At 36.4% G+C, this 13882-nt stretch overlaps 2 protein-coding genes across 3 annotated transcripts; one reads left to right on the top strand and one right to left on the bottom strand.

The window, feature by feature from the left end:
• Positions 1-649: 649 nt before the first annotated feature.
• Positions 650-4323, bottom strand: LOC148909224 (uncharacterized). Of its 2 annotated transcripts, XM_089034394.1 has the most exons (3): positions 4032-4323; positions 3662-3861; positions 650-3466 (listed from the first exon to the last, which is right to left on the bottom strand). In XM_089034394.1, the coding sequence occupies exons 2-3, from the start codon at positions 3830-3832 to the stop codon at positions 1217-1219; spliced, it is 2421 nt and encodes an 806-aa protein (XP_088890520.1). In that variant the 5' UTR covers positions 3833-3861; positions 4032-4323; the 3' UTR covers positions 650-1216. The 2 variants fall into 2 exon arrangements, with proteins under 2 accessions (XP_088890520.1, XP_088890522.1); XM_089034396.1 differs by lacking the exon at positions 4032-4323 and having other exon boundaries at positions 3662-4023.
• Positions 4324-7436: 3113 nt separating this feature from the next.
• Positions 7437-8556, top strand: LOC116289848 (uncharacterized). Its single transcript, XM_089034397.1, is given in 3 exon segments — positions 7437-7841; positions 7843-7869; positions 7871-8556. Coding segments are annotated over 3 exon segments (804 nt in total). The 5' UTR covers positions 7437-7472; the 3' UTR covers positions 8279-8556.
• The last annotated feature ends 5326 nt before the right edge of the window (positions 8557-13882 follow it).

Raw genomic sequence — 13882 nt, 5'->3', positions numbered from 1 at the left:
AAGAAGCGGATCGAGGCAATTATAGATGAAGATAAGCAGTTTGGTATGTTATATGATGATAAAAAAGAAGTGCTGAGCTTTGATTTCTTCTATGGAGTTTGGAATAGTCATGGATTTCCCCTGCACATAACATCAAATAATGTATAGTCTTGTAAAATTTCAAAACGTTTTTTAATTGATTTTAATAGACACTAGCTCTTTTGACTATTTTACACTTGTGGATAACTAAAGTACAACTTTATTATATTCTAGTTCATGACATTTTTATTGCTTGATTGTTGATAATTATGTAAGCTTATCATATAGCCTACATGTGATTTTATTGCTGATGATTAGACACAATGATTTCGCTTTACATATAGTTTAACTTTCATAATGGCAAAAGGATTCTACTTTGACCTGTTGAAATAGCCTTGATGCTATTTTTTACATAATAAATAATTAAAAAATGACTATATTTATATAACAACATTTACTTATTATGGATCAATATTTTTTGATACTTGACATAATTCTTGAATCCTATCATGTATATTATACCTTTTTATTATATAATTACCAATGAAATATCTATTTTTCTCTATTTCGAAAAATTGATATCTTCACACGTGAAAATAACATGTTATTTTCACATGTGAAAATAACACCATTGCGATGGCTAATCAAAAATACATGGAAAGAATTGCCTGAAAAAGCCAAAACATACTTCATTGATTATTATATGATAAACAGAATATTACATGGCCGCTTGGAGATAGGAATTTTATCTTCGAGTGTTGAAAAGATCTGGGCTCACGCTCACTCGTGAGATATCTAAATTGAACACGAGAAGATAAAATTCCTATCTCCAAGCGGCTATGTAATATCCTCTATATGTATGCAGATATATACACAAAGAGTGGTTTTACTTAACCTGTGAAGTAGTTAGTAGACTTATAGAGGTTAAAAGATCTTACTTCCATTGTTTTCTCTTGTGATATTTTGATTATTACATATTTATAAGCATTTTTTGTTTCACGGGTTAAGTAAAACCATTCTATAAAGTATTAGAGTAACCTTTTACAGTAAAATAATAATTATTTGATTATTGATAAAACATCTACACTGTAAATATTTAATTATGCAGCTATAAAAGATATATATCTATATTCCAAATCATCAATTCGTGATTTATTCTTATAGAGCATAGTCTAGAAGTAATAAAACTCACTTACCTTTATCTTAAAATATGAGCTAACCTTGAAGTAAGTTTACAGTTTTCCACAGATTTGACAATTTCTATCATTATTTCGTGATCACAGTAAAAGCACTTCTCCCTAGACTCCTGTTTAAGAAATCCACAGTGGCAACTGAGAGAATTTTCCTGACTTACTCTGTCAGGAACCAGACTCTCTTGTCTCTGTTGATAATTTAAGAGTGATGGTTGTAGTAATGGTAACCAAATTTTACTGATAAAATCATGTCTGAATACTAAAAACCATCTGTTTTTAAAGTGACTGTGCTTTGCATAACTTGCAATTTGAACATGTTTTGCTTCCCTTCCCTGCATAGTGTTAATGCCAAGACCAACACCATACCTTTCAAACATCCACTGTGTATGGGTAGCAACTAACTTACCTATACTCCACTCACTGGGGGAAGGTACATCACCAAAAAGAACAATGGCAATAAAGTAGTCATGTGTACATTTATGTAGTTGCTGAAGCTTCTGGTTTGAAAAATGATACATAGAAAAAAGTGCTGCAGAATCTCTTAAATTAATAGCAATAAATACAATGACAAGAAGCTTTGTTAGTAATACTGGATTTGTGCTGTTACCTCTTAAAGCATTAACTAAATACATGAAGCCATGCAATATTAGTCTTGAATCCTTACCAGTAAACCGGTAAGAAAATTCCTTGTCCTTTGTTCTTTCCTCAATCAGCCACTTAACCAGCTGTTTTTTCAGCCTTGTCGCCTTGACTTCCACCTCCATTGCCTCAATATATCTCCTAATGGGACTCTGGGGTATCTCTGACAGGGAAGAAATTGCTGGTGGGAGATTACTGGTACTAAGGGCCAAATCTAACAACTTACCATGAAGCTTTTGAACAGCATTGTTCTTCAGGTGCAAAGGTTCTAAAACCTCGTTGTCACACAGATTGCCAATAAGTGGTTTAAATTCTTGCCTAGACCTTTGGTTCGCAATAAACTTTGTGACTCTTGATCTTTTTGTCGAAGAAGCCAATTTATTTGGTAAATTTTCTTTATATTCAGTTACCTTTTGTGCCACTTTCACTCTTTCATTGTATTCCCAGGGCTTCCACTTACAATCTGATGTGGTACCAAATGTTCCCTGTAAACAATCAATATCACTTAAACAGACATTAGCAAAACTTGAAAAATAAGTAGCAGAATTAGATAGTTCTCCATTCAAAAATGCAAGAAATTTCATATCAGAAGGAATCAATTCAAAAGTAAACTTAACTTGTAGATCACATACTGTAAATGTCTTAAGTTCTATTGCAGCACACTGCTGTGTTATCAGCCTTGTAAATTTTGTCACAACAGCATGGGTTTCCTTACAGTTAGCCCCAAATAAAAGAAAATTATCATTAGGACTAGCCATTCTGGGACCAGCATTCAGAAAACTCACAAGCCAAGACATTGACTCATCATATTTCCCAAATGGTGCCCCATCACCACCCAAAGCAACTTTAAATTCACCCTTTTTTCCACCAAACCATCTAAGTCTATCTTCTTCTTTCCTGTAAGGGTCTACCTGTAGATAAAATTCTGCAAGACAAATTAGCATGTTCTCCAAATTCCTGTATACGCCATCTACTCTTTGTTCAGCTGGCAAATCAGAGCACAGTGTTTCTCTTATTGATATGAGTTCCCCAATGTCAATACTGTTTACCTTAGACATTAGATCTTTGTAGGAAAGAATTCTTGGTATATGTATTCCCCCACCATACCCTAACCTTTTCCTACTAAGATATCCCTTAGAAGTTTTACTGCCTATAGATTGAGTGCCTAGAGCAGATCTTGCTTGCTCATATTTCCTCTTACTTACTAGCCCACCAGCATAAAGAAGGGAAAATGAACGAATGATGTTGTCTTGGCTTTTTTCAAAACTTTTTCCTGCATCATTTGCAAGATCAATGCTTGCATTTCTTAATTTCTTTGAACTACCTATATACAGCTTAAAACCTTCAACATTGCAATATTTATCAAGACTGGAGAACATTCCATCCAGTGCAGGATGCCTGTGCTCTTGTGTTCCTCCATGGATCTCAACTGATGCCAATAATGTCTCCAACTGCCTTCTGTTCTTGCTTCTCTGGGGGATATTAAGAATCTTTCCTTCTGGTGACAACTCTGTAGGGTTCTTCTTCCTAGCAAAAGCAGTACTTTCAGATACTGCAAATACTGGCGCTGAGGTCTTCCTTCCTTCTCCTTCGATTTCTGTATTGAGGCCTTTTATCTATTCCAATTACAAAATGTAAACTTTTACGGCCCCATTCCTCAAGATATAAACTTAAAATTAATTTGTTTTAAACACTTGTTTATAAATAATGAACTCTGGACTCCTTAAAAGCTATTTATTTGGCTCTATCTAGGATACAGATTGTTATATTTCAATATCAACATGCTGCTTTGAATTAAACTTAAGCCTTACCTTTTCCTTTATACGATTTAGTTTTTTTCTGAGAGCAGCTAATTCCTTTGATTTTGATAAGTAATTTTCTTTTAGATCCTGTTTCCTTTGGGCAAATTCTCCAATTGGGAACCGAAGTTTCTGAGATGTTTTGCTTTTTCGTCGACTTGCTCTTCGTTTCGCAGAGCCCATATAAGCTTATATAGAAGGAGATACACGATCTGAAATACATGAATTTTGTGACAACTTTTCGTCAATTACATTTAATAATTGTAAAGATTCAACCTGATGGAATCGAACACAAAAGAACGCTCCGTGGTTCTATGGTTTTATTTCTTTGAATAATGCACAAAATAAAGACAAAAAATATACTTAAATAACAGGCACTTACCGTTCAGATTATGCGAAGTTACGTCTGTATTTCAGCAACAAGGTGTATAACAAATTATAATCAAAATAGTACAAAATATATGAAGTTTGGTACCAAAATAAACGTCAAAAACAGTAGAACTCGATTCGCTTGGCGGGAAAACTTTTATTTAGACACCAGTCTTTTAAACGGGCAAAGAAAAAGCAGGTACCCCAGTTAAGGAATAACAAACCTAATGGCCGCGCGTAACACCGCTATACGGGACTGGAAACTAGAGACATTTACGTGGCCTGATTTGACCTTACGATTTCCCAACGTGGACAGTTATGGGCCACCGCATGGGCCACGTACCGTAGGTAAGTAATTCTGAATCGTTTTCATTTAGTATTTTGCTATTTTAAACTGATGGCTTAAATTCAATTCGAATACCAAACGCTGTGAATTTTGGCGGCTGAAGTTGCGTGACCTTCCACTTATTATACACCGGGCAGTGAACACAGATTTTCGAACAGAATAAACCCTACAAAAACACAATTTCTGACACCCAAAGTGTTCTTCAACTATCAAACGAGACCCTGGTACAGGGTACACTGGGCTAACTAGGACCAGGGTCTAACTATGTTATATGTCTCTATAAGAATATAACTGAAGCTTTTGAATATTCTTGGCTTTCACCTACATAATCTAAAATCTTCCCAAGGCTTATATACAACAAAACTTCTATAGACCAAAAGAGCAACGAAAACTTCATATCTCAGCCAAAGTACTAGCTAAAAGAAGCTTCAGATACGGAGATACGAGCGATTGATGATGCTCACCGATGCTCATAATTAAGTTGTATGGACCTAAAAACATGGCGGCCAAACCACGAGGGCTGAATCATGTTCATATTGCAGCCACTTCAATATTTTAATAACAATAACAATCAAAATAAAGTTAACAAACATTTACTAAGTCAAAACGTATTATTTCAATCGAATTTCCCTCCTTCTAATGCCTTGAAAATGCGTGACATAATTGCGTGATAGAATTTAATTCGTAACAGATATCTAATGAGATGCAAAATACAGTGGAACCCCGCTCTAAGGACACCCGCTTAATAAGAACACCTCGTTATTAAGGACCGGTTTCAAATACCCAACGAAAGCTCCATACATTTTCTGTTAAATTAACCCGCTTTATAAGGACGCCCGTTAATAAGTACAAAGGACACATTTCTAGGACCTGAATGACAGTTCCATACATAATCAACCCCACATTAAGGACACTTGAAATTTGAAGACGTCTTTACTGTACTTTTTTATTGATATAATGAGCATAATACTGAATATATTGTCAGTTTTTGCGTATCAACGGACCACAAACTGATCATTGCAGTAGTGTTAAACAACCTTAGCAGGATCTTAAGAGAAGTTCAGTTAGTTTGGTTCAATCGGAATATTTTGAACTCTGTTCAAACAAAACTCACAGAGATTTCTTTAAATGAAATTATACAGCACAGTACAGTATAGTACAGAACTGATGATGTCGTGCTTGTACAGTAATGTACTTTTTGTTTAAGTTTAGGCTGTTGTATTGAACTATTGTAGCTGCAAGTGTGCTGCAAGAGTAAAAAGAAAGCAGTCAACAAACAAATCTCACAAACGTCTTTAAATGAAATTGTACAATACAATGCAGTATATGCAAATGTAGTTCTTGTACAGTAATGCATTTTTTTGTTCCCGTTTAGGCTGTTATATTGACCATTGTAGTTCATGCTTTACAGTACAGTAAAAAATAATGGTTTAAAATGTGTTTTCAGCTGTTTTTCTGACACCTCGGTTAATATAATAGGGACACCCTGTTAATAAGGACAGTTTTGTCCGTCCCAACGGTGTCCTTATGAACGGGGTTCCACTGTATCAAATGAGATGCAAAACTTAAAAAGTAACTTATTTGATCTTATCAGGCCCGTAGCTAGGGGGGGTGCAGGGGGTGCGTTCGCACCCCCCCCCCACCCCCCACCCCCCACGCGAGCTAAAGGTCCGCTTTTTAAGCAAGTGAGATTTTGGCTGGTATGATATTTTCACGTAAAACTAAGTAAAAAAAATCAATTTTACTTTAATAATTTATCTATTCCTATGCGTCCTATGGGACTTTAAAAAAATATAGTATATGGTTGGTCCACTTTTTGTAAATTAGCACCCCCCCAACAAAAATCCTAGCTACGGGCCTGCTTATTTATCTTCTTTTGTATCAGAAACATAAGTATTACACAAACTCAAGTTAAAAAATTTATTCCACAAAATGTTGTGGCTAAGCAATCGTATTTACGCATGTTTTAAATTCTGCATCCCATTTGATATATTTCATCTCATTAAAATATGTGTATAAACGTATACTACAACCTTTCTGCAATCAAGTATACATATACACTTATTTCAATAAAGTTAGTCGCCAAAAACCTAGAAAGTTGAGATCACTGAGCATCATGGGAAACTTTTCATATCGAAAAAGCATGTACATACAAAGCTTTTTTAATACAAACTACAGCTCGATGATGCTCAGAAGAGGTGAGACTATAACCGGTAAAAGATGAGCAAGTCCATGAACAGTTATGAAGCGGTTGAACGTGTAAAATGAATCTACCCATAATCCTTGTCGGCCTCAGCTTTATAGCTTTTCAGGTGACTAACTTTATTGAAATAAGTGTATATACGCTCAACTGAAGAATCGTTGTCGGGTTCAGAAACATAGAACATAAAAGCTGAGACCGAAATGGCACATGGGAAATGACATATAATTAAATTTTAATTTATTCATTTGCGCCATCCATGCAGTCGGTTTAGAATGCCAAACGCGTATTAAAAACAGTGGATGATGCCACGGGTCGCCGGTCACAGCATGCATCTAATTAACGTACTTCCCATGTGCCATTTCGGTCTCAGCTTCTATGTTCTTTGTTTCGGAACCCGACAACGATTCTTCAATTGAGTGTATATATATACTTTGGCTTGCATAACTTTGACCCTTTTGTGCATATGTACAAGTAAATAAAAAGTAAATCAAAACCCTTTTTATTAAAGTCACACGTGTACTTCCTGCTTGCTTTATTACTGAACGGAACACGGAAAACTGAGCTGTTTTATTTGTTAAATATTAGAATATTTATATTTATATTTTATTTAAACTATTGATTCGATAAATGACATAAATATGCATTTTTTTAAGATTGTACATTGATACTACTTATTTATTTTTATGCTGATGTGTTTTTATGCTGCATTATAACAGTTCATAAAGTATGACATGAACCTGAAGTGTCAACCCAGACCAGAGACCTCAAAAACTTCAAGAACTTCGCGATACGTACAAATCCGTGTCTTGATTGGCTGATTGCTCAAGTTATTGCAAGGCAAGTTACATGAGGTGTGTTACCCAGTGATGCTTCAGGTTTCTTATCAGTATTCGTTTTCTTTTAGAATGTGGATGAAAGCAGTACAGAATTACCGGAAACACAAACTGGTGTTTGCATGTTTTGGATGCTCGTGTATAGCGATTCCTGTTTTAATCCATCGTGGTTTACATGGAAAATACGGAATAGGGATTCATGGACTTAGCATATTATTTTTAGGATTGCTTCCTTTCATTGCTTTATGGATTGCACTTAGACATCTAAAAACAAAGCGTTTGTGGCTTTCGTCATTAACAGTAGCTACATTGCTTTCGGCATGTTTGGTTATATATTATCTTTCAAGTAACGGCCTTTGGTGCGCACAGCATCCAAACGTGACGCGTGAAATGTGCTCCAAACTTGTCCAGTTTGCGTCGTTTGCGGCGTCATCGAACGTGCACATTATGGTGGTTAACCATGGGTGATCCTTTTAGCTATCCAACGAGGCCGTCAAATGCCAATTCCCTGGGAGCACGATATTGATGTTTGCATTACACCTGAACAGTTTCCAATGTTTGAAAAAGCTCTCAAGGTCAAATTACCGGTCCTTTTCTATCCGGAGGCAGAAATCCTCGGGCCTGGGCACTGGTATCTACCCATCGACATGGCAAAGCTGGGGCTTTCAAGTAGAGACGCAGAAGGCGTAAACATCGACATCTGGACTTGTCCGCAATTGCCTGGAAATATAACGCGCGTGCTTTATTGTAATGGCTTAATGAATGTTCCAGGGTCTTTGAACGATCGAAATGAGATATTGAAAAAAAGTTATGGAGACTACTCTGTAATCAAATACGCACACCACAATACAATGTGCAGAATTTGGAATAGTTGGTAATACAGAATGTATTTCAGTCCTCTAGCTTATTCTTGCCTTTCACCTAGCGTCATAAAAAATAAAATACAAACTATCCACTCCACAAAACTGTTTGTCGAAAATTTTTGTTAATTTTTTCACACGGTTAAACATGGCAAAGTAATATTGATTTTTTAAGTGCGGGTAGTACCCATTTCTCCTTACAGACCTGTTGAAACGATCAATAATGAGTGTCCGTTGTGACTATTGCTATGCACAAATACGTCGTTTATGACACATTAAAACAGACAGTACATTAATTTCTGTATGTTATTATACAAAATAGGTTCCAGATGTTATTGCTTTAAGTGCAAGGTAGTACCCCCTTTCTGCTCAGACCAGTTGAAATGATCAATACTGAGTGTCCGTTGTGACTATTGCTATGCACAAATACTTTATTCAGGGCACATGAAAACAGATAGTGCATTCATTTCTGTGGTTTGACTATTAGCTTTGGAGATATTTGAGGACAAAAACCAGGGTTTTACTTTCAGAGGGGGTGGGTACCGGGTAACCCCACCCCTCCCCTCTAAATCTGGTTCCGTTGTGTAGAACTTGTGCCTTGCTGCAAAGTGAGACAGTTTTTCAAAGTGTGATAGGTATTTACAGGTTAAATATTTTATTCAAAGAGTCACCGCTCACACTAGGATAGGTGCGCACCAACGATGGTCAAAGGCAGAAACGTAACTATTTACATATATCAAGAGAAGCCGCTTACTTTGAATAAAACTTTTCTCTACTTTAGTCGCCGGCCATAGAGATAAGGTTGCGTGACACTAGATAGATTGAAGCCGGACACTACATGCAATGAACTAGCTTAAAAAAGTCCAGACGTTAGTATACGATATTCTATTTTCGGGTTTCCTTGTTTTCATTCAACCACAGGCAGCCCAAACAAACTGGGAATGGTTTATAACAAATGGTTCGGGAAAGTGTTTTATCTTATGCACACAATCTAACCAAGGCACACTTGCTCCTTTAAACAAGTGTGTGAGATCACTGAGGATCAAACTATGGACCTTTTGCTTAGCAGGCAGCACACTAACCAACCAAGCCACACTTGCTCCTATGAACTGGCATGTGAGATCACTGAGGATCAAACTATGGACCTTTTGCTTAGCAGGCAGCACACTAACCAACCAAGCCACACTTGCTCCTATGAACTGGCATGTGAGATCACTGAGGATCAAACTATGGACCTCTTGTCTAGCCAACAATGCAGCTAATGGCTCATTTGCATAATATAATCTGCAGGTGGAAGATTATGGACAGTTCATTCATTAGCTTTTAAAGTAAAGATTGCAAAACACTCATTAATGATACTTGATAGACCAAATTCAAAACTCGCACCGGTGTGAGGCTTAAGTTGTGAACAAAGGGATCTGGCGTGACTCCAAGTAATCTGGCGTGATTCAAAAGTCACGAATCACGCCAGATTCCTTTGTTCACAACTTAAGCCTCACATCGGTGCGAGTTTTGAATTTGGTCTATTGGACCGAGACAAAAAATTCATTTTGATAAACGAACTAAAACCTGAGGTAAAATGTGCCTGGGTAAAATACAATCTTTGAATTCAATTTTCACTTTCTTCTCTGACACCTCGCAAAGCAAGGAATTTTAACATACACGTGGGCCACAAATTTCCTGTTTTTTTCTGGATACTTATCTTTATTTACTTTTACACCCTGAGATGTTGACAGTTTTTAAGATGCTTTGTTCTGGCTGATGCTTTCTCCGTTTGTATGCTTTTATGCACGTTTCTCCCTCCCTTTTCTTGTCTTTTCTCTTTCTCTCTCGATCGCGCTCTCCTCTTTGTCGTGTCTAACCGTGTCAAAACTACATTGAGCCGGCCATCATATCTAACCATCCCTTTTTCCTGGGTACGATCATACGAAGGGTGGATAGCGCTATCTGACGCTATCTTATTCACTGGATAAGGATTTACTCATCGGATAGATTTACCCTTCGTACAAACGGGCCCAGACGGATATTCTTCGAATAAATTCCTGAACAGGATATTGATTCCCACTTTACTCTTTGATCCACTACATCGATAAGAAACATAATGTGCTCTCTATATCAAAGAATCGATTCAGTTCTTAAAGATACTATAATAACGAATGAAAGCACAAATCTTTTTAACGAACGACGGCAAGTCTAAGAAAAAAGCAATTGTCCTAAGTGAGAAATAAGAAAGTGCTATAAAGGAATTATAGATTGTGATTAGTTAAGACGGCAATCTAAATGGCACCAATACAAAAAAATGAATATTGTTTGTTGACGCCAAAAGGGTAATTTGGCAACATGGCATATCTGTTCCATTAGCAGGTCTAAGATTTTAGCGATCGTCTGGCGCGCTCTAGATTTAATAAATCTGTTTTGGTAGAAAGCTTTCTTTCAGCAAACGAATTAGAGAGGCTGCCTTAAGACTTACCTGAAGACTTCCCTTACGCTTTTCATTATTTGATTGGGGGAGTGAAGACTTAATTTCTGCTTCGCGCCAAATTTTTCGAAGAGTCGGTGAATAAGTTATAGCGCCATGCCAATCCGTCAAAATAGACGGCATTTCTAGCGCGAAACGCAAACAAGTCAATCATAACCAGGGGCCTTATCTCTTGCAGAAATTATGCATTGACTCATTTTCTAAAAACGATTGCATACTTGAGAAAAGTCTAGGCTGCTCTACATGAAAAAAGGTAAAGACTGTCTAAAAACAAAGTTAAAACATTCGGTTGTTGTGAAGAATTGTCAAAAATGTAAATAAACATTCGTTGCCACCAGCCAGACTGGTGTGGAGGAGTCGAAAATGCTTCAAGTTATGTTTCAACCATGGATAGATTGGGCAAAATATCATTATAGACCCTTTAATTTAGCTTGGGCAAAATTAAGTTCTCCCAATTCAAATGACGTGTCATTCCTAAAAATATCATCATTTGCGCTTTGTTTAACAGTCGTACATGAAAAGACACATGAATGTGGATACAACTGAAACAAAGAATCTTATTTTTTAGAGAATAACACAGGGTCTGAATGGGTAAACATCACGCCTAAGCTTATGGGGTCATTTGAATCAGAAAAAAAGTGATTCGTATAAATTTCATACAGCTATGAAAGGGTACGGCACTTCACACGGTCAAGGCACACGGTCACGGTACACGGTCACGGTACATGGCCACGACACACCGTCACGACACACGGTCACGGCACACGGTCACGGTACACGGCCACGACACACGGTCACGGTACGCGGTCACGGTACACGGTCACGGTACATGGCCACGACACACCGTCACGACACACGGTCACGGCACACGGTCACGGTACACGGTCACGGTACATGGCCACGACACACCGTCACGACACACGGTCACGGCACACGGTCACGGTACACGGCCACGACACACGGTCACGGTACGCGGTCACTGTACCCGGCCACGACACACGGTCAGCGCACATGGTAAAGGTACACGGTCATGGCATATGGTCTCAGCACACGGTCACGCACACTGTCACGCACACGGTCACAATACTCGGTCACGATACACGGTCACGATACACGGTCACGATACACGGTCACGATACACGGTCACCATTCAGAATTGACGACATAAATTCACATATAAAAATTCAGTGCGCACAAATATTGGGATTTTTTATTCTTGTTTTTGCATATCTATATTACCCGCGTACGAACTTGTTTCGGCAAGGTATTTAAGTTTTCTTCTTAGTTTGTCTCGTAACTGGCGAGTCAATTTATTTCAAATTCGTCCGTCTTTCCTTCTGTCATGACAGTCCCCTTCACAGTTACCTGCGCCATCTAGAGAGGTAGTCGTGCCTTTGCATCGAAGCGAGACGAATTTTGCAATGATAAAGACCTCTTTTTTAACACCTTGGACAATTTCACATGTCTGTATTATTGCGAGCTCACCGTTCGGCTCGCGTCGATGCACACGCACAAAGCTACCTTTCAAGATGGGGGCTCAAGGGGACTATTCATGTAGTTCTGGCCATGAGGCTATCCGTCTGATGGAGTATTTCGTTTTAGGTTGGCTCGCTTTTTTGTCTGTCTGTCCGCGTTGACCTGTCTGTTCCTTTGTTTATTCCTCCTTTTATTTGTCTGTCTGCCTGTCTGCATGTGTGCCTGTCCGTGTTGATCTATCTGTTCCTCTGTTTATTCCTCCTTTTATTTGTCTGCCTGCCTGTCTGTCTGTCTGTCCGCGTTGATCTGTCTTTTACTCTGTTTATTCCTCCTTTTACACTTTTCACATACAAGTGATTTTCTTAAAAAACTTTTTTTTGTTTTACTTGATATTAACTTTTAATTCAAAATAAAAAAACACGTACTTAATCATTTTTCGCCTTGAAATGTTTTTCTTTATATTTTTTATGTCTTTCCATCCATCCATTAATTTTTCTAACGCTATATCGTTTTTTTTTTTTTTTTTCCTCAAGCATTCTGTTCAGTGTTTAAAAGTATATTTAGTATTTTCTCAACCTGACTATCAATTTTTTTCAGCTGTCGAATTAGAAAATTATTAACTGGAAGCAGAGTTTCCAGAAATAAAGCTCGTTTGTTAGATAATTCCCCATTTATATGCACAAGTAGCACGCGCCCACGCTGATATGTTTATCATTGTAGCGTGAGGATTGACAAGTATGCCTTCAAGTGATATCATTGACGCTTCCAAGTAGACTCCCCACCAAGATAAAGCAAAAGCTGATTACAAAAGCTACAATGATAAATGAACCCTATTAAGGGTCTTGCATGTGAAGCCTCAAGAGCTGGAAGATTTTTTTTTTTATTCATTTATTTTATTTATTTTATTTCATTTCATTTCATTTCATTTCATTTCATTTCATTTCATTTCATTTCATTTCATTTCATTTCATTTCATTTCATTTCATTTCATTTCATTTCATTTCATTTCATTTCATTTCATTTCATTTCATTTCATTTCATTTCATTTCATTTCATTTCATTTCATTTCATTTCATTTCATTTCATTTCATTTCATTTCATTTCATTTCATTTCATTTCATTTCATTTCATTTCATTTCATTTCATTTCATTTCATTTCATTTCATTTCATTTCATTTCATTTCATTCATTTCATTTCATTTCATTTCATTTCATTTCATTTCATTTCATTTCATTTCATTTCATTTCATTTCATTTCATTTCATTTCATTTCATTTCATTTCATTCATTTCATTTCATTTCATTTCATTTCATTTCATTTCATTTCATTTCATTTCATTTCATTTCATTTCATTTCATTTCATTTCATTTCATTTCATTTCATTTCATTTCATTTCATTTCATTTCATTTCATTTCATTTCATTTCATTTCATTCATTTCATTTCATTTCATTTCATTTCATTTCATTTCATTTCATTTCATTTCATTTCATTTCATTTCATTTCATTTCATTTCATTTCATTTCGTTTCATGTCATTTTATTTTATTTTATTTTATTTTATTTTATTTTATTTTTATCTATTTTTTTCTTATTTTTCGTTTTTTTTGATTTTTGTTTTTTTTGTTTTGTTTTTTTTGTTTTTTTGTTTTTCTTTTTGTTTGTTTG

The sequence above is a fragment of the Actinia tenebrosa genome, unplaced genomic scaffold (genome assembly GCF_029948245.1).
Source record: "Actinia tenebrosa isolate PJP-AT-01 unplaced genomic scaffold, QUT_ActTen_1.0 PGA_scaffold2__45_contigs__length_23673736, whole genome shotgun sequence".
In the NCBI taxonomy this organism is placed as follows: domain Eukaryota; kingdom Metazoa; phylum Cnidaria; class Anthozoa; order Actiniaria; family Actiniidae; genus Actinia; species Actinia tenebrosa.
This window is presented reverse-complemented; position numbering and strand designations above follow the sequence as displayed.